Source organism: Tachysurus vachellii, chromosome 9 (genome assembly GCF_030014155.1).
Source record: "Tachysurus vachellii isolate PV-2020 chromosome 9, HZAU_Pvac_v1, whole genome shotgun sequence".
Lineage (NCBI taxonomy): Eukaryota > Metazoa > Chordata > Actinopteri > Siluriformes > Bagridae > Tachysurus > Tachysurus vachellii.
Genome location: NC_083468.1, coordinates 26,946,664 through 26,965,967, shown reverse-complemented (window position 1 = coordinate 26,965,967; position 19,304 = coordinate 26,946,664). Strand labels below are relative to the sequence as shown.

At 39.8% G+C, this 19,304-nt stretch overlaps 1 protein-coding gene across 1 annotated transcript in view; it reads left to right on the top strand.

Annotated features, from left to right (window-relative positions):
* Positions 1–4,248: 4,248 nt before the first annotated feature.
* The window catches only part of LOC132851492 (protein unc-13 homolog C), a 158,299-nt gene continuing 143,243 nt past the window's right edge, over positions 4,249–19,304 (top strand). Inside the window, exons 1-4 of the mRNA XM_060878406.1 lie at positions 4,249–4,724; positions 6,376–9,902; positions 17,410–17,432; positions 19,054–19,091. Of these exons, the coding sequence (XP_060734389.1) occupies positions 6,632–9,902; positions 17,410–17,432; positions 19,054–19,091 (3,332 nt within the window). The 5' untranslated portion in view covers positions 4,249–4,724; positions 6,376–6,631. The remainder of the gene's footprint in view (positions 4,725–6,375; positions 9,903–17,409; positions 17,433–19,053; positions 19,092–19,304) is intronic.

The window sequence follows — 19,304 nt, the reverse complement described above, 5'->3', positions numbered from 1 at the left end:
TGAGGTGTGTATGATGTATTAATTGAGGTGTGTATGATGTATTAACTGAGGTGTGTATGATGTATTAATTGAGGTGTGTATGATGTATTAATTGAGGTGTGTATGATGTATTAATTGAGGTGTGTATGATGTATTAATTGAGGTGTGTATGATGTATTAATTGAGGTGTGTATGATGTATTAACTGAGGTGTGTATGATGTATTAATTGAGGTGTGTATGATGTATTAATTGGGTTGTGTATGATGTATTAATTGAGGTGTGTATGATGTATTAACTGAGGTGTGTGTGATGTATTAACTGAGGTGTGTATGATGTATTAACTGAGGTGTGTATGATGTATTAACTGAGGTGTGTATGATGTATTAACTGAGGTGTGTATGATGTATTAATTGAGGTGTGTATGATGTATTAATTTAGGTGTGTATGATGTATTAATTGAGGTGTGTATGATGTATTAACTGAGGTGTGTATGATGTATTAATTGAGGTGTGTATGATGTATTAACTGAGGTGTGTATGATGTATTAATTTAGGTGTGTATGATGTATTAATTTAGGTGTGTGTGATGTATTAATTGAGGTGTGTATGATGTATTAACTGTGGTGTGTATGATGTATTAATTTAGGTGTGTATGATGTATTAATTGAGGTGTGTATGATGTATTAACTGAGGTGTGTATGATGTATTAATTGAGGTGTGTATGATGTATTAACTGAGGTGTGTATGATGTATTATATAAAAAAAGAAAGTTCTGTAAGAACACACTGCTTTGTACTGGTACAGATGGATGAGCTCCTGTGTGTCTGCACTGATAACATTATTATTAATATCACTGTGACCTTTGATCAGAGTAATTTAGTATAAATGTAAAGTCACATGACCTGTTATATTATTATAATGTACTGAATATTCTACAGTGAAATCTCTTCTCTTTACTGTATCTGAGTCGAGTCAGTGATTCAGTGCAAATACACAGCACTGTGAAGCTGCAGGACTCCGAGACTCAGTGGAGTCTGGGCTTCATGCCTGAATGTCTGAGAGAGAGAGAGAGAGAGAGAGAGAGAGAGAGAGAGAGAGAGAGAGAGAGAGAGAGAATTGTAGCTGTATTTCTACCACAGATGGTAGGCGATAAAAGCAGGAACGGTGGGATGCGTGACTTTTTTACCCCGATGGAGACAGAATGATGTGAGGTATATCTCATAAAGAGAGACAAAGGTAAGTTTTCTATCCAATCAGACACCAGCTGATGGAGAGGTAGAATCCCCTCGTCATGACTCAGAGAGCAGACTCCATTTGACTCCTCTGTAATGGAGCATATGTCCATATGGGAGCTGAGACCTGAGACCTGATACCTGAGAGCTGAGACCTGAGAGCTGATACCTGAGAGCTGAGACCTGAGACCTGAGACCTGAGACCTGAGAGCTGATACCTGAGAGCTGAGACCTGAGACCTGAGACCTGAGACCTGAGAGCTGAGACCTGAGAGCTGATACCTGAGAGCTGAGAGCTGAGACCTGAGACCTGAGAGCTGAGACCTGAGACCTGAGAGCTGATACCTGATACCTGATACCTGAGAGCTGAGACCTGATCTATCTAATCTGTCTGATCTATCTGATTTATCTGATCTGTCTGATCTATCTGAACTATCTCATTGGTCTGGTCTATCGGAACTATCTGATCTATCTGATCTATCTGATCTATCTGATCTGTCTGATCTATCTAAACTATATGATCTGTCTGATCTATCTGATCTATCTTATCTGTCTGATCTGTCTGATCTATCTGATCTGTCTGAACTATCTAAACTATCTGATCTATCTGATCTGTCTGATCTGTCTGATCTATCTTATCTGTCTGATCTGTCTGATCTATCTGATCTGTCTGATCTGTCTGATCTGTCTGATCTATCTTATCTGTCTGATCTGTCTGATCTGTCTGATCTATCTGATCTGTCTGATCTGTCTGAACTATCTAAACTATCTGATCTGTCTGATCTGTCTGAACTATCTAAACTATCTGATCTATCTGATCTGTCTGATCTGTCTGATCTATCTTATCTGTCTGATCTGTCTGATCTATCTTATCTGTCTGATCTGTCTGATCTGTCTGATCTGTCTAAACTATCTGATCTGTCTGATCTATCTGATCTGTCTGATCTATCTGATCTGTCTGATCTGTCTGATCTATCTGATCTGTCTGATCTGTCTGATCTGTCTGATCTATCTTTATTATTTTAGAAAGAACACTACAGTGTGTTTTACACTATAAACTAATGAAGCAGACGATTTTACTTCACAAATATTATTTTAAATGATTTTTTACTCTTTATTGTATATTTATCATCCTTTTGTAAGCAGTTTCACTGCATTGTAATTCAACTCCATGTGTTTCCAACCTAATAAAAACAAGTCTAAAAATAAAGACTGAACATCTGCCTCTGATCAGACTCAATGTTTTTACTGAATGAGAAAGAAGTGTTGATGCTTCAGAACTCTTTTATTTCTATGTAATAAAACGGCAGATATGGAGTTCGCCTACAGGGGGCACACTCGAGCCACGTAGCACTCTTTCACTTCTCTCCCCGATCTCTTTCTTCTCCTCATTGCCCCATCCTCCATCCTACCCTCGCTGAAAGGGAGCACAAATGCAATTTAGCTGAAAGGAAGGACAATTAGTGGCTGTTTGGGGATTTTATGACACATCTTTGGTTTCTGGAGTGCGGTGAGATCACAGCTGGGGCAAAATGAAGCCACCAGGGGATTGTGTACTCACAAACACACACACACACACACACACACACACCTCACACTGTCATGTGACACTACACTTTTATTAACCGGCGAACACGTGCACGTGTCCAACCCGCTGCCTTTAACACGCCTGTCATTTTTCTTATTAATTAAATATGAAACTCTAAAGTTTAAAACTATAAATGATGTCACTTTCCTCCAGCTAACAATGAGCCTTCATTAGCAAATGCTAATAATACATTATGTTGTTATACATGCACATATATAACTGGGGAATAATCACATTACTAGGAAAGATTTTACTTGATTAAGTTTAAAAGCATCCGATTGGTCAGGAGGCGTGGCTTAATTGTAAGCTTGTTAACATGCGTAAATGATACGATGAAGCGTTGTAAGAGTCAGAAGTAAAGCAGATACTTAGTTCAGAATATTAATGTGTTAACTGTAACTCTGCATCATCACACTCTCACAGTCTAACAGTGGAATGTCCATTTCTATTGGCACCCTAATGGATTCCTTTAGAAACACGTACATCTTCTACAAGGAACTCGAACGGTTCCTAATAAGAGTAGGAACCCTTCGGGAACACTTTTAATCCTCAATCGCTTTTACATAGAAACATGTCCTGGGATAAAGACGTGTACTCCCGAATGTTTTAGTCACGTGTTCGGATCGTTCTGGAAAGGTTGATGATCTTCTGATGGTTTTGTGATGGTTTGAGCAACTGCACTACTGCATTAAGCTCTGCAGATGCTCCTGCTCAACACTTAAGGTTTATTACGTTAGCTAAGGATCAGTCCGGAGTCTGCTGTGTGGAAATGTGTCTGTTCTTCTGTATGTGCACAAAGAGGTGTTCTGTAATTACTGCAGCTGTTGCAATGAGACAAGCGAGAGCGCGAGGGAGCGAGAGAGTGATAGAGCGAGAGAGTGAGAGAGCGAGAGAGCGAGAGAGTGATAGAGCGAGAGAGTGAGAGAGCGAGAGAGCGAGAGAGTGAGAGGTGCCGGGAAACAAGAGAGAGAGATGGGATAAATAAGAAGACCTAGATAGACAGACATACAAATCAATAGAAGTCAGTTTGATAGATAGATAGATAGATAGATAGATAGATAGATAGATAGATAGATAGATAGATAGATAGATAGATAGAAATAGGCATCGTAGTCGTTGTTCATTATCAAATTTCTTTCTCTCTCACACACTCATACACGTACTTACTCACACACATTCTCATCTTCTCTCCTCCCTCTCCTTTCCTACATTGCTCCAACCCCTCCTCCCTGTATCTCTCTCTCTCTCTCTCTCTCTCTCTCTCTCTCTCTCTCTCTCAGGATCACGTGACTTTCTCTCTGAATGAGAGCGAAGCATGAAGCTACCTCATTCCTCAGGGCTTTCAGCACATCCCGGATCTCGCTCTCTTTCTTTCTGTATCTCTCTCCCAAACACACAGGAACACACACACACACACACACACACACACACACACACACACACACACACACACACACACACAGAGGCAGGCAGGGGGCTTCCACTGTCCCAGACACGCTGTCTGCCTCTCTCGTCTGGGACAGAAGAGTGAGAGAGTGACGGGAGAGAACGATAGAGAGAGAGGAGGAGAGGAGGAGAGTAAAACCATGCTTCTACATTCCCGGGCATCAGCTCAAGGTTGAATGAGGGAAGAGATGGAAAACAGAGAGAGCGAGAAGAGGAGGATGAGGAGCTGAGGCGAGAGAGCACAGCCTGCCTGTCTTCATTCGCTCGAATTGCCTGCTGCTGCAGAGCTCTCTCTCTCTCGCTCCCTCTCTCTCTCTCTCGCTCCCTCTCTCTCTGTCTCTCTCATCTGTCCGTACTGAGGATGCTCCGCTAACCGTCGTCTCTCTGTGGTTTATCGTGATAACCTGCAGCTCCTCCTGCGTGCTAGCTTCAAAAAATAACGTGACCGGATACATCCCACTTTCCCAAGGAACCCCACAGGTATGCTTTTCCTTTCTCCATCTCCTCCTTTTATTCTTCCTTTTTTCGTTTGATTGTAGCAGCTCGTGTCTTCTTGTTGCTTCGACATCATCTGGAATTTCTCACGCTGGATTTTGTAGCTGCGCTGAAATCACACTGAGGTTTACTCGCGCTAATATGCAATAATTCAAAAAGGAATGTGCATGCATGTCAGTGGTGCATGCAATTTCTCACTGTTGCATGAGACACATCAACGTGGCTTCCTGCATCCTACACACACACACACACACACATGCACGCGCATATACAGGCAACCGTCCGTGTATTGTCGAGGGGTCGAATTTGAATGCTGCCATCATCCACAGGAGAAATCCTCTTGACCCTGGGGAACGTTGTGTATAAGTCCGGCATGGCTGATATATAAACACTCCGAGGAATTAGCACGCGTTCAGAGTGCTAAGTGCTCAGGCTCGGTCAACACCCTGGGCAGCCATGATTGTTTTGGTTAATTCACAGAAGTGGACGAGGAAGTAAAAGGTAGTAATTGGATTCTTGATTGGAGGCAAAATGGGAAGGAAGTGGAAAGAGGGAGGAATGGATAGAGGGAGGGAAGAGGGGAGGAAGGGAGTACTCAGGGTGATGGCAGAATGGAAAATGAGCAAGAAGTCGTAAAGGTAGTAGTAGGTGGGTGGGGCTCGTCTTTCTCTTTTCTTTTCTTTTCCTCTCTTTAGTCTCTGGAACATTTTGATTTTTGCTCTGGAAAATATTTCCGACATCAAGTTTGTTCTTTGCTCTTCGGCTCTATATTAGTGTACCAGCAAGAACGTGCAGTTTACAAGACAAATAACACTCTCAAAGACTAAAACTTTAGAGTTATCCACGTGACAAACCCATGCACTGCTGATACAAGGATCCACCGTGACACTTCTCTGCCTTCGGATAGTTTTTTGAGAAAACGAACGACGTGACTTAAGAGAAAAGGATGAAAGTCTATCGTGATTCTATTGGAACTGTTGCACAGGAGTCAGTGGCAATAAATCAGAGTGTCTGCACTGAGCGAACAAATTCCTAACCAACCGAGAATCAGATAAACAAATTAATCAGTCTAGTCACAAAATTAGCACCATTATAAATCTTGTCTGAAAGATTTTCCATTGAACAAGGAGTTTGGATTTAAGAGTGTGGAAGTGGAAGTTTGTGTCATGAAGAAGTTGATGTAAAAAATATACATTAAACGTTGTGATCTGGTTTTCTCCAAACTGAGTGGATGATCTTTAACAAGACTTGCTTGCATCATAAACCTTTTACTTATCGTGCTTTGACCCTAAAACTTTTAGTCTGCGTCTGAGAGGTTTCCTGAAGGTTCTTTAGTTGTACCCACTTCCCAGAAACATGCCAGTAGGTGGACTGCTGACTCAATCTGTCCACAGATGTAAACTAGGCAAGGTGTGTGAACAGTACAATGAACTGGTACAGTATCCAGAGTGTATTCCTGATTCATGCCAAATGTTCCTGGATCCTTGACCAAGATAAAACTCTTTCTGAAGATAAATGAGTTCTGAGAGTTAACACAGTATGGTGTAGTATTATTGGACTGCAGAGGAGCATGCCATGTATTATAATCACTTTCTTTTCAATGTGACAATGACATATTTCTTTTTTCTCTTTACAGACCAACAAAGGCCATATGCGAAGAACATACTTGGATTTTTTTTATCACTCTTAGGATATCTAAGGATATACATTTTTTCCTTGGCACGATCGCTTCTAAGGGGCATCTTTCTCTTGTCTTTTTCTTCTTCTTTTATCCCTCAGGGTTGACTTTGAAATAAAGTGGTTTTGTTCAGCTGGTTGTTGCTTCCCACTGGATTTAATAGCAGTTCTGCATTGCTGCATTTGGATGCTAACCCCCTAACCTATTGCTCTCCATGGTTTCTGCCCATGTAAAAAAGCTATCGTCTTACATTTTTAAGATTTGCAAAGGAATGTTTACAAAGAAACTGGCAAATACCACAAAAAAGAAAGAGAGTAGCGAAAACAAAAGAGATCCTAAGATATCCCCAGATTTGCATGCGCGAAATCAGACTTTATCCACTACACTGAAAAGCACAGTTAAAAAGATATCTAAATGTTCTTCTGCTCGCAATCTGTCTATTGAGGAAGACGACAGCAGGAACGACTGCTCTTCCCTTTCCCCCACGTTCAGTTACCGTGTAGCAATTGCTAATGGACTGCAAAAGAATGCTCTCTTACTGAACAATAATGAATTTCATGAAGTGCTATCCATTGATAGTAGTTACACTGACTCTTTAAACGAGGCCAAATTTGTCCATAGATTCGATGAACAAAAAGCTTACACGATGCCAGTAAGAAGGAATAGGAAGAGTATGATTAGTTTGGCACCTTCTGATGGCAGCTCAGAGGGAGAACGTGGAGAACGAAGCAGTCTCCACACTCTCCGACTTGGTGCTCTGAAAAAGCTTCGCAAGTGGAAGAAGAGCCAAGAATGTGTTTCTTCAGATTCTTCAGAGGCTAGCACCTGGAGGAAGACGCTTGGCATCAGGAGCAAGTCTCTGGATCGGGCTGGAAGGCAGCAGAAAACAACCACACTGGAACCAGGATCCAGCTCCACAGGCTGTATCAGTCAGACCCAAGATGTTATGGAAATGATCTTCAAAGAACTTCAGGGAATCAGCCAGATTGAGTCAGAGCTCTCAGAGCTTAGAGGACATGTTAATGCTTTAAAAAGCTCCATCGATGAGATCTCCAGTAGTGTGGAGGTGGTGCAGAGTGAAATCGAGCAGCTTCGCTCGGGATTTGTGCAATCCAGACGAGAGACACGAGACATCCACGACTACATCAGACAGTTAAGCCACCAGACCAACAAAGCTACTCTAAGATTCCTAAATGTGCCTGAGGAAAAATTCGAAAGAACCGAGGAACTCATTTATCACATTTTAAAGGAGAAAATGGGTTTTGCTGAAGCACACAAGACACTTACAATCGAACTCGCCCATCGACTGGGGCAACTAAGAGAATGTTCAAGTGCTAAACCTCGACCTATTATAGTTATTTTTTCAAATCCTCAAGACAGGGATTTAGTTTTGAAAAAATGTTATAAGCTTAAAGGTACCGGAATATCAATCTCAACAGATAGCCTCACACAAGAGTCAAAAGACAGGAAAGAACGGGGGATGACCTCTTCTCAGACCTATGAAAGCATGGACATGAAACTGCCAAGTGCCAAAGACAAGGCTGAGAGTGATGACTGGGAATCATTGGACAGTGATAAAGAGCTAGATGAATTAAGCAAAAACAAATATGCAATTGTGATCAAACCACCTCAGAAAATGAAATCGGACAAAAAAAAGTCTCACGATCACAGGCGGTGCGCAGACGACACCACATATTCCGTGCATTATGCTGATGATGCTGTTTATGATGACAAGCAAAACAAATCTTACTATTCTGACATGACCCCTGGATGGCTCTCGCAGAGTGATTACTCCACTCCAAAGCTCAGTCGCTCGGAATCTGACTGCTCCAAACTTTGCCCATCTTACTCTGAAGATTTCTCTGAGAGCCAGTACTTTAGCAGAGTTAACGGATGCTCCCTGCTTTCTTCATCCGACCAGGAGCTCTGGCAGCGTAAACAGGAAGACATGGCTTCTTCCTGGTATGCAAGCCCACCCAGCCAAACGCTCAGTCAGGAAAACCCACCATATGTAGAGCACAATGAGGTTGAGACCACAGAGACAATTGACAGCGGTGTTAGTAATGGTCTGGTGTGTATATCAGGGGACAGAAGTCACTATAGTGGCTCTCAACTTTCGCTGCAAGGTGACCTTTCACCATGGAAAGACTGGCATCACCTTGAGCAAGGAGCCGACTCGGGCTTGGATGCCTCAACTGAGCATAATATAGTCTCAGAAATCAGCAGCCCATTTGACCCAGCTGCTAACCCTGGATTCCCTGAAAAAATTACAAAATGCCTTGAGGTTGATTTGCAATTTGAAGGTGAGACATTTTTGACATTTGACAGTACACCTGAGACAACACAAGAACCTGACATGGAGACTGAGTTAGAACCTGAGCCAGAACCTGAACCAGAACCTGAGCCAGAACCTGAGCCAGAGCCTGAGATAGAAGCTGTAGTAGAACCAATGCCAGTGCAAAAACCTGTGCCAGAACCAAAACCGGAAAAGAAGCCTAAGACCAAGCCGAAGACACAAACCAAACCAGAGTCTGCCCCTCAGACTCTGCAACGACAGGAGAGTAAGGGGAACCAACTGCAGCAAAATCAAAAGTCTTCCACTATGTATCGTAGTCAGAGTGAGATTAGGGTTGAAAAGGTTGAAGAGGTCCCGAAATCATGGAGCAGCAGACTGAGTATAGACTTGTCTGAAAAAACCTTCAGCTTTGGAGGCTTTGGCTCAACCTTACAAAGGGCCAAATCAGCTTTGGAAGTAGTCTGGAATAAAGGATCTCAAAGCTCCAGTGCTCCTGCTGAAGAGCCAAGTACCATCCCATTTATTGGCCGGTTCAGGACTATGTCTCAGTCAACAGCCAATGATTCCAGCACCACTATCGACTCTGATGTCTACAACGAACCCTTCTACTACAAAGCAGACGAAGATGAACAAACTACGGCGCAACCTGTGGACAACGAGACACATTACGTTGAAGTGATGGAGCAGGTGCTAGCCAACCTTGAAAACAGAACAAATGCCAATGAGGAAGAGGAGGAGTACCAAGAAGATGAGTATGAAGTCTCACAAGAATATGACATTTTACAAGAAGGGAACCCAGTTCTGGAATACGACTGCAGCTTAGATGATCAGTTTGATGAAGAATACAGTGAGGACTATGATGAAAACCAGATGGCCGAGGACAGGGAGGAGTACGAGGCCATGATTGAATACATCGAAGAAACAGAGGAGGCTGAGGATGACGCTGATGAACAAGAGGACGAAGAAGCAGAAGTTGAGGCAGAGGTGGTAGATATAGTGCAAACACAAGGAGCAGAAGATGACAAAGAAAATGTGACTCAGGAAGATGAAAACAAAAACGTCACAGAAACTCTGGCAGTGGTGGCAGAACCGGCACCCAAGAAAAGGTTAAGACCAACGTTTAAAGAAGCTGCTTTGAGAGCATATAGGAAGCAAATGGCTGAGCTTGAGCAGCAGATCCTGGCTGGAGGTACTGTATGGACTTGCCTACATTGCCTACATTACAGTTTGCTTAACTTAGTTTGATATCCAGATAATTATTGAATACTTATTGAAGATCCAGGTTCAGTGACATGATAAACAATACTGATCACTTAGGAAGGTTTCTTTGTTATAAGCTAAATTGGTAGGATGTATTTTGTGGTCAGACGATATGATTAAACCATAATGAAAGTAGAAAGCAGAAAATGACAACATTATGTCTGAGTGGCTGTGCTTTAATGCTAGAACCTCGGTTTCTTTTCATGGCTTTGAAGGTAGTCCGGGAAATGGCTAAACATTGATTGCAGGTGTTTGATGTGGAAGATGACATTGAGCCTTTTAAATTTGCTATTGATTCATGTGTGTGTTTGTGTGTATGTGTGTGTGTTTGTGTGTATGTGTGTGGTGGAGGGGATAGCGTTATTATAGTGCTTCAGTCAGTCAGAAATGACAGAATTGGACACCAGTGTAGCAAAAAGTCCAGCTACTGTTCACAGAGATGAAAGTAAGCATATGCCATTACATTTCCTATATACAGCATTTAATCCATGTAAAAGGAACACTGGTGTGTTCTGCCCCTTGCTGTGGATTTTTAGGAGAGTATCTTGGTCTGCTTCTACATAAATAGGAATCAGACATGTTTTGGGTTGCAGCATGTTTTTGTAAGTAAGCCCTGAGGTGCAAACTGAGCCAAAGGACAGCAGGACTGTGCAGGCTGGTTGAATTTTGGGCTTGTTATACACATGTAGCAAAGGTTTGTTTAGCTTTTTCCATCTGACCAAACACTAAAACAGTGTAATGACTATGTTTTCAGCCCTATGTCCTATGCCAACATTATCTTAATAATTCTTAAGTAACTAAATAGAAAACACACCAAAAGTATCGATTTTGTTTTGATTTGAACTTAGCAAAGGGGGTCACGGTGGCTTAGTGGTTAGCACGTTCGCCTCACACCTCCAGGGTTGGGGGTTCGATTCCCGCCTCCGCCTTGTGTGTGTGGAGTTTGCACGTTCTCCCCGTGCCTCGGGGTTTCCTCCGGGTACTCCGGTTTCCTCCCCCGGTCCAAAGACATGCATGGTACTGTAGGTTGATTGGCATCTCTGGAAAATTGTCTGTAGTGTGTGATTGTGTGAGTGAATGAGAGTGTGTGTGTGTGTGTGCCCTGTGATGGGTTGGCACTCAGTCCAGGGGGTATCCTGCCTTGATGCCTGATGACGCCTGAGATAGGCACAGGCTCCCCGTGACCCGAGGTAGTTCGGATAAGCGGTAGAAAATGAGTGAGTGAATGAACTTAGCAAATAGAATCAAAGCTGAGAAATCACCCTTAATTTAGTAAAATTGCAGCAATCTATTGATTATATTCATCGATTTAGTGATTACTACTGAGAAAATGTATTTAACGGGTCACCTGGCAGGTCATTACCAGACTCTGTGGTTTCCTTTCAGCCGCAGATAGACTAGCATCTGAATGCGAGGGCTGAATACTTTGTGTGAATATAACAAACTTGACAATACATTTTGGTTGAGAGCACTTGAGTGGTGTGGAGTTTATTACAGTCAATCTAGGCAACAGGGATTTTCCGTCCTGCCTTACTCACTCTACAACCTGCCAGCTCTTGGCCTAGATGTGAGGCATACATTCTGACTTCACACCGCGTACTCTCCTCCCCAGAGAGAATTACTGCTCTGTTTAACAAATCTTCCCGATCTCCACTCTGCTCCATTTAACCCAACTCATTCAGGATATGATAATTAGTTGATGAGAATTTGATATTTTACAGCAGGAAAAGCATCACAATAAACTCTTCGGTGTTAAGTGATCAAAAATAATTACAAGTGTGGAGATTTGGGTTTCTGTAGGAGTTTATTTAGCATGACAGGATGTATGCTGATTAAAAGGTGTAGCGCTCTGGCCTACCAAACAGGTAAAAGAGAGGAGATGGTTATAAGCTAGAGGTCCTGGAACAGACTAAAGGTACAGTAGCAATTGTTACACCAGTTTAGACTCCTGACTCAGTCACTGAAACACATATCATTTCAGTCTCAGAGAGATTTAAAGTTATAGTTCTAGTGATACTCCTACTTAAGTACCTTTCAACACACTTAACGCTATTTGACTTGATATCATACAGTTTAAGAAGAGTAATGATTTATAATCTATTATCCAGGAATCACCCAGGAGAAGGTTTCCTTTTGATTCAGGTTCTTCTCATGGTTTCTTCCTCATGTCACCTCTGAGACTTTTGCTTGCTACGGTGTGAACGAGTATGTGGATGGATCCTGGCGGTTTTCCCTTCCAGTGTTTCCAGGGTAGACACTGCATCCATAACCACTATGACCAAGATAAATAGCTTTGATGCCTCGGCGCTTTATGGTCTCAAGCTCAAATTTCTGAGCATGTTCTTCTCATGTCTGAGTGAGAAGAACATGTCCTCAGGCTTCCCAGGTTTCCTCTTGTATCCCCAAACCAGCAAGTAGGTGGGCTGGTGATTATAAATTGGTGTAAATAAAAATTAATATGTGTGTCCATGATGCCCTGTGATGTACGTCCATCGCAGGGCTAAGCTGTGGATCCACCATGTCCAGGATAATGCACTTACTGAAGAAGAATACATGAAAATAAATCATACAAGTCATACTGTACATACCAGCAATTACCATCAAGTCTGAGGCCCTTAAACCTCATAACATTGAGTAACTCAATTTTATATCAGCATTTATAATAATACCAATCCAGTAATTATCATTCTATGAATTAACAAATGTTTCCATTGTCTAATATTCCAGAAGATCTTATGAACTCTGTTTTATAAAACAAAGCGCTGGGAAAAAGCTGGAACCTTACGGCACCTCTGTGTTTCTCAACTACTGTCAGGTGCCTTCTAATTAATTTAAGGAGACCCTATGACTCATCTTGATGGCAAACAAAGCTCAGGTGGAACACTATAAAAAGATTAATGCTAATAGGTGAATTTGGGGAAGCACTGATTTATTCATTGCAACAAGAGCAACACATTTGAACACCCAGAGCTCCGCTGCAGCTGCTGCCAGTGTCTGTTATTTAGCAGCTAAACAGAACAGGAACTAACACGCGTCTCAGAGCTGAATAGAAAATGACAAAGAAGTAGAAGGTGGAAAACCAAGAAGTGAAAAAATCTATGAAATAGTGTTAAAGCTTTTCCAGACAGTTTTGAAGCAGTTTTGCAGCAAGGTCTCAAAAGATTTGTTCTTCTTGCTGGGGTCATCATAACTCAGCTACTGCTGTATTCAGATGCTAATCCACATTCCCAAGGGCATTTGCTAACCAGGTTAGACTTGCTCATCATATTCGGTCTTCTCTGAATGTATTGAAATGGCAAGGCCTGTTATTTTGTTTTTGCTGTCTAATGACGACATTTGGGTTTGAGATCAGACAATAAATATGAGACAAATGATCAGAATTTCAGCTTTCATTTCCATATTATGTTCTGCTTCTCTCTCTAACCTGTTTGTAATCTAGTGTGTTTTACCCAGTTCTTATTCCAAGAGACAAACTTTTTCCCCAAAGCACCAAATGGTGTGTAGCCACAGAACTAAGTGTAATTGAGTGGCCAATGGCTACCATACAGCTGATTGACAGGAAGGTTACAGTGGTCTTTGTTTGGTCTACATATCGTCGGTGTCAGACGGAATCCTCGTATCTCCAAAACCGCTATTTTTCAGGAAATTAAAAAAACTCCGTACCTTATCTGCAGTGCACAGGGTTTAGTCCGCGTTGCAGTGGATTGTCTTGCGCTAAATTCCTGTCCTCAGACGAGCACCAGAACTAGCGGGGTCAAGATTTTTTTTTCTTTGAGCCCAGTGTTTTGAAGACATTTACCTCAGAAGACGTGTTGATTCGTTGCGACTCTTCTTGAGGAGAAATATGCCGTGAAGCTCTCACACGGAGTGAGGAAGAGGTGGACAGTTGAAGTGTCCATTGGAGTAATGAGATTTGAGCTCAAGCTATTTTAAAGACTTTAGATTGGTTAATAACTTGTAAAAATAACAGACCCACGTGGGGACTGACCAATAGCATCCATATGTGAAAAAATATGAAATTGACCAAATTTGGACATACGAGGTTTCCGCCCGACAGCGACGATATAGTACATGGTATATAAGGTACGTTTCTGCCTCTGTATTCGTTTCTCTTTGATCTTTGTTTCGTTTGTTTGTTTCGGGCAAATGCTAGATTTTGTTTTTGCTGTGAAATTCTTAGAAACCCACAATCAGATCCCTTTAATGCCCAGTAACTATTCAGAGATTTCATAGATTTTCTTAAATATTATGCTGCAAAATAATTAACCGAATTAACATTTTTGAATTAATAATTTTAATCAATTCAGCTGAATACTAATGAGCCTATAACGTCTGGATATTGCTAACATTTTTTGACACCATTTACACTTTCTAATTTATTTCAAGCCCGACGATCACGTTGTGTCTCTTCTGAAGTGAAATCATTGTATAAGTTATATGTTGTCTGGACAATTTATACAGTAATATATAAAGTAATCTGACTTGGACATGGTCCTAGTAGCAATAAGCGGGAAAAATGTATCAGGTAGTAACAAAGAAGATGGTTAGATAGAAGAAAATTTGACCTCTAGGTGAGGAGCTACATCAAGCAGTCATTTGGCCAAAAACGTTTGGTTTAATAACAACAGTTTAAGATGTTTTTACCCTTAAATAAATAAACAGTATGAAAACATTTCATACAAGGTTTTCATACAGAGTGATGACACGGGATATGACAGTGACTCTGACATGACGTTCGTGTTCACATTAAAGGTTCGACCGGTTGCGACCTTTTGACCTCCTTTTCGCAACTGAAGCTTTTATCCTAAGTGACTTGCATTAGACGTTTCCATCGTCAGTCCTCTAAAGGCTTAAAAGCTTCATTCAAGCTACATCAACAAAGTTCAACCTCCTGAACTCTGACCTCTTGCAGTAATACCGATGCTGCTGTAAAGATAATGAGATTTTTCAATGGGGACGTGGAGACGGGTCGTTATGCTTCAGAGAGCAGGAAGAGAAGTGGTGGATTTAAGAATGTTGTTCATTAGGGGAAGGAAAACCTTTAACACATAATCAATGCTGTGAATGGGCATAACTGAGGTTCAGAAGAAAAACCCAGCCTGAAATTCTATCTCTATCCTGTATCAGTGAGAATAAGTGCAGATATCACTCACGATTCTTTCTGCTGTTATATACACTGTGTTTCACATCGGTTTGTAGAATAATTACAGAAATCCATCCACAAAATACTGTAATATCTTAACAAACAATCATTGTGGACTGAGTAGTGGCCCCTGTGGGACTCCTGCAGTAACACTGTGAGCTCATGGATACTGGATGTCTACTTTTTTTGACTGTTGATGGGTGGTGTTGTATTTTCATGTCTGTCCAATCTGCCCAAGAAATCTCAAGAGCAACTGGTTTAAGGTTTTTTAGGGTTTGTATAGAAACATCTCTGTATCTAGGAGATGAATTGACTAGATTTTGGAAGTGTTGGAATACTGTTGGCCATTAACAGGTCAAATATCTGAAAGTGTTTTTTTTTTTTTAGCTTTCTTTTCTTTTGAAGAGTTTTAAGGGTGTTTCTGATGAACACATTAGTGAAAGGAAGGACAAGACTTGTTGCAGAGGAACCGTCCACAAGGATGACTTGTTGGGCTGAAGCTGTTTCATGAAATTTTTCCTTCTTGATATGTGCTTCATGTCAGTTTTTTATTGTTTATTAAATTACGTTTACATTTTTTTATTTATATTTTTTCAGGTATTGTTTGCATCATTGTTTTAGCTATTGTGAGTGTTATTTATTATTTTAGTCTTTTAATCATTGCATTTCTTCAATATTTTTTATTATAGTGTGTTTATTTTTGCAGCTTTTTAAATAACTGTGCATTTTTTTCTATCTTTTTTTTTTTTACAGTTTACAACTTACTTTAAGTTTTTTCACTGTTTTATTGTTTGTTTTTTCAGTTTCTTAGTTATTGTAGGATTCTTCAGTGATTTTTTTTTAGTTATTGTGTTATTCAGCGAGTTATATTATAATGCAGTCTGTATCAGTGCCGGGTTCATGAGAAATGGTTATGGTGAAAGTTTTGCTTTAATTCCAGACAGCTATAAGAAATAAAATCACTTTAGACTCATTAACGTGGCGTATTCCATGTTAGCGAGTGTGACACAGTGACAAATTTGATCAGGTGTTAATTTCTACTCTTGAAAAGCACAAACCAAACATCGTTTATAAGCGAGTCAGTAGAAATAAAGATGTTTTTGTTGTGAATAGAGATTTTATTAGTAGCAACATTTCCTAGTGGTCGTTACCTGAAAAGGTTAAATCTAGAAGATGATCTATTCAAAGAGTTAGAAGTGTATTGGTGATTTTATGGGAATTTGCCAGCTAGCGTGCAGGCTAACGATCCAGATGTAGGATTTATAGGCATGCTAATGACTCTGATCATTAAATTAGAAATGATCATCGAATAAATGTAAAGCGTCTACATAAAGGACGTGTAATCTCACGCAAATCTATTGACTGTAAAGATAATACATTTATAAATATGCAACTTGATGAAAATCTCCTGATGCTCCTTTGGAATTCTGCTAATTGCTTGGAGCAGCCATTAGCTTTTAACCAGATGCTAATGAGGTGAATGTCTTGCTCTACGGTCAGGCTTGAGATCCGGAAAGAGACGTTCAGGTTTCCTGACGCCGTTAGTGACGTTCCCTGTGGATCCACTCTTAGCTTTTATATGGAGATGTTTCAAATGGCAACGAGTGTGAGATCATCTAGGAGGTGTGGCTTCATGTATGAACATGGGGTTGTACCGTGAGCTTCATGCCGTCTTTTATTTGTTTTTATTTTCCCCGTAAGAAATTATTTAAGACTGAAAAGTAAGGGGGAATAATTAATTAATTTATTTAATAAAATAGTTCATGTCAAATTAGAGAGAAACACCAAGATTGTGTACAATCTCACTTATATTTCACAATATAACAAATATATATAAATATTTAAACACAGAACAGCAATACAAGAAAAATGCTGAAATCGTCTCAGAAAATAGGTGTATATGATATTTAGTTTTATATTATTTTTATTATAATTTCTATTCACTTAAATTTAAAACAATGTTTACTTTCTAGACATTAAGTAAAAATCAAAATGTTATAGTTATTAAAGTATATATTGGTATAATAAAAGTATATTTTAAAAAAACTTGCAGTATATATATATAGAGAGAGAGAATGGAGGAAAGCATAAGTGTGTGTGTGTGTGTGTGTGTGTGTGTATGACTCACTCAGCTGGCTCACTCTGTTTGGCCCTTTCCCGTCAGCCATGAATCATTACAACAGTGTGTAATTTGTGTAATTTAAAGATCAGCACCTCTGGAAGTCTCACTACTCCAGTTAATTTTGTTGTTCCTGTCTTTTTTCTCTCCTCCTGTCACTGGTCCCCGGTGCAGACAGCGCTGATTTGGACACACAGGTTTACACCTTTATTCTTTTCTGTGTTTGTGTGTGTGTGTGTGTGTGTGTGTGTGTGTGTGTGTGTGTGAGAGAGAGAGAGAGAGAGAGAGAGAGAGAGTGTGTGTGTGTATGTTTGTGTGTGTGTGTGTGTGTGTGTGTGTGTGTGTGTGTGTGAGAGAGAGAGAGAGAGAGAGAGAGAGAGAGAGAGTGTATGTGTGTCTGTGTGTGTGTGTGTGTGAGAGAGAGAGAGAGAGAGAGAGAGAGAGAGAGAGAGAGAGAGAGAGTGTGTGTGTGTGTCTGTTTTGATTTTTCTCTGACTTTTATACACTCTGATTAGAAACTCGTCAGTTTTCTCTGGACTCTCATTGGTTGGTAAAATCCTCAAAAACGTTCTACTAAAAACCTTAAAGGATTTCAGCATCTACACCATACATTAAAGCCTGTAATGGGTTCTACATAATCAACCCTGTAAGGGTTCCCCAGAGGGACAAAATAAAGAACGCTTCAGGAAGACAAATGGAGTGTGGATTGATTTTTATTTTCAAGTATTGTTAATGTATTAGTGTAAAGAAAAACCAGAGAAGATTATTGTCTCATTTTATAATGTAAATAATACATTTTAAATAACAATAGTGTAATGACATTAAAATGACAAGAGATAATAACACGATAATGAGATAATAACAAGATAATAATTAAGTAATAACGATTTAATTATCTCATTAAGTAATAATGAGATAATAATGATGTAATAACAAGATAATAACAAGTAAATCCGCGACAATAATAAGTAATAACAAGATAATAACAATGTAGTAGATAATAATGAGTTAAAAACTCTCGATAACGACAAATATTGAGCCAACAAAATATTAACAATATTACATCATGATATTTATGACAGAATTCAACAAGAATGTACATGATAACGAGATAATAACTGGTAAAATCACCAGTAGGTTAAATGTGGAAAAGGTACCTAAACCAACCTGAGACATGGTGGGATAGTAATGAGATAATAATGAGATAATACAGAAATAACAATGAGATAATAATGAGATAATACGGAAATAATAACGAGATAATAATGAAATAATAATGAGATAACACAGAGATAACACAGAGATGATAATTATATAATAATGAGATAATAATGAGATAACACAGAGATAATAATGAGATAATAATTATATAATACAAAGATAATAATAAGATAATACAGAGATAATAATGATATTATAATGAGATAAATCAAAATAATATCTTGAAATTGCAGAATGACATTTTGTAATTTGTGGGTTCAGACAGAATGTTCTAAAAGTTGATAGAGTTTATGTTATTTTCTATGACATCATGTCCAGAAGTGTTTCATTCCTTTTATACACATCAAGGCTGTCATGACTTATTGTACGTTACATTTACTGTCACAGAAGCTGTTGACTTCCTTACTGATGTTATAAACTGTACTTTGCACTAAAAAGTCCAGAGCGCTGAACTGGGGTCAGAATTTATCTGAGATGTCTTATATATAGTACGTAAAGAACTGATTTTCTTTATTTTATATTCAAGAGTTAAACCATTCCTGTGTGTGTGTGTGTGTGTGTGTGTGTGTGTGTGTGTGTGTGTGTGTGTGTGTGTAGGGTCTGGATCCAGCCAAGCTTGGCCTAAACACTGGAGGGTGAGTAGAGCCTTAAAGAAGTTCACACAGCTCCTTTACAGCTTTGTGTTGTTATGTCTCGATGCTTCAGCGTGTTGAATTTCTAATAAAACGCTAAAATAAAACAAGCGCAAAATGTCAGAGTTCAGCTGCTTACGGTAAAGACGCTAAAAAAAGATTCATTTTTTTATTTATAAAGTTCATTTATGATTAAACATGTTTCCTGTACAGAGA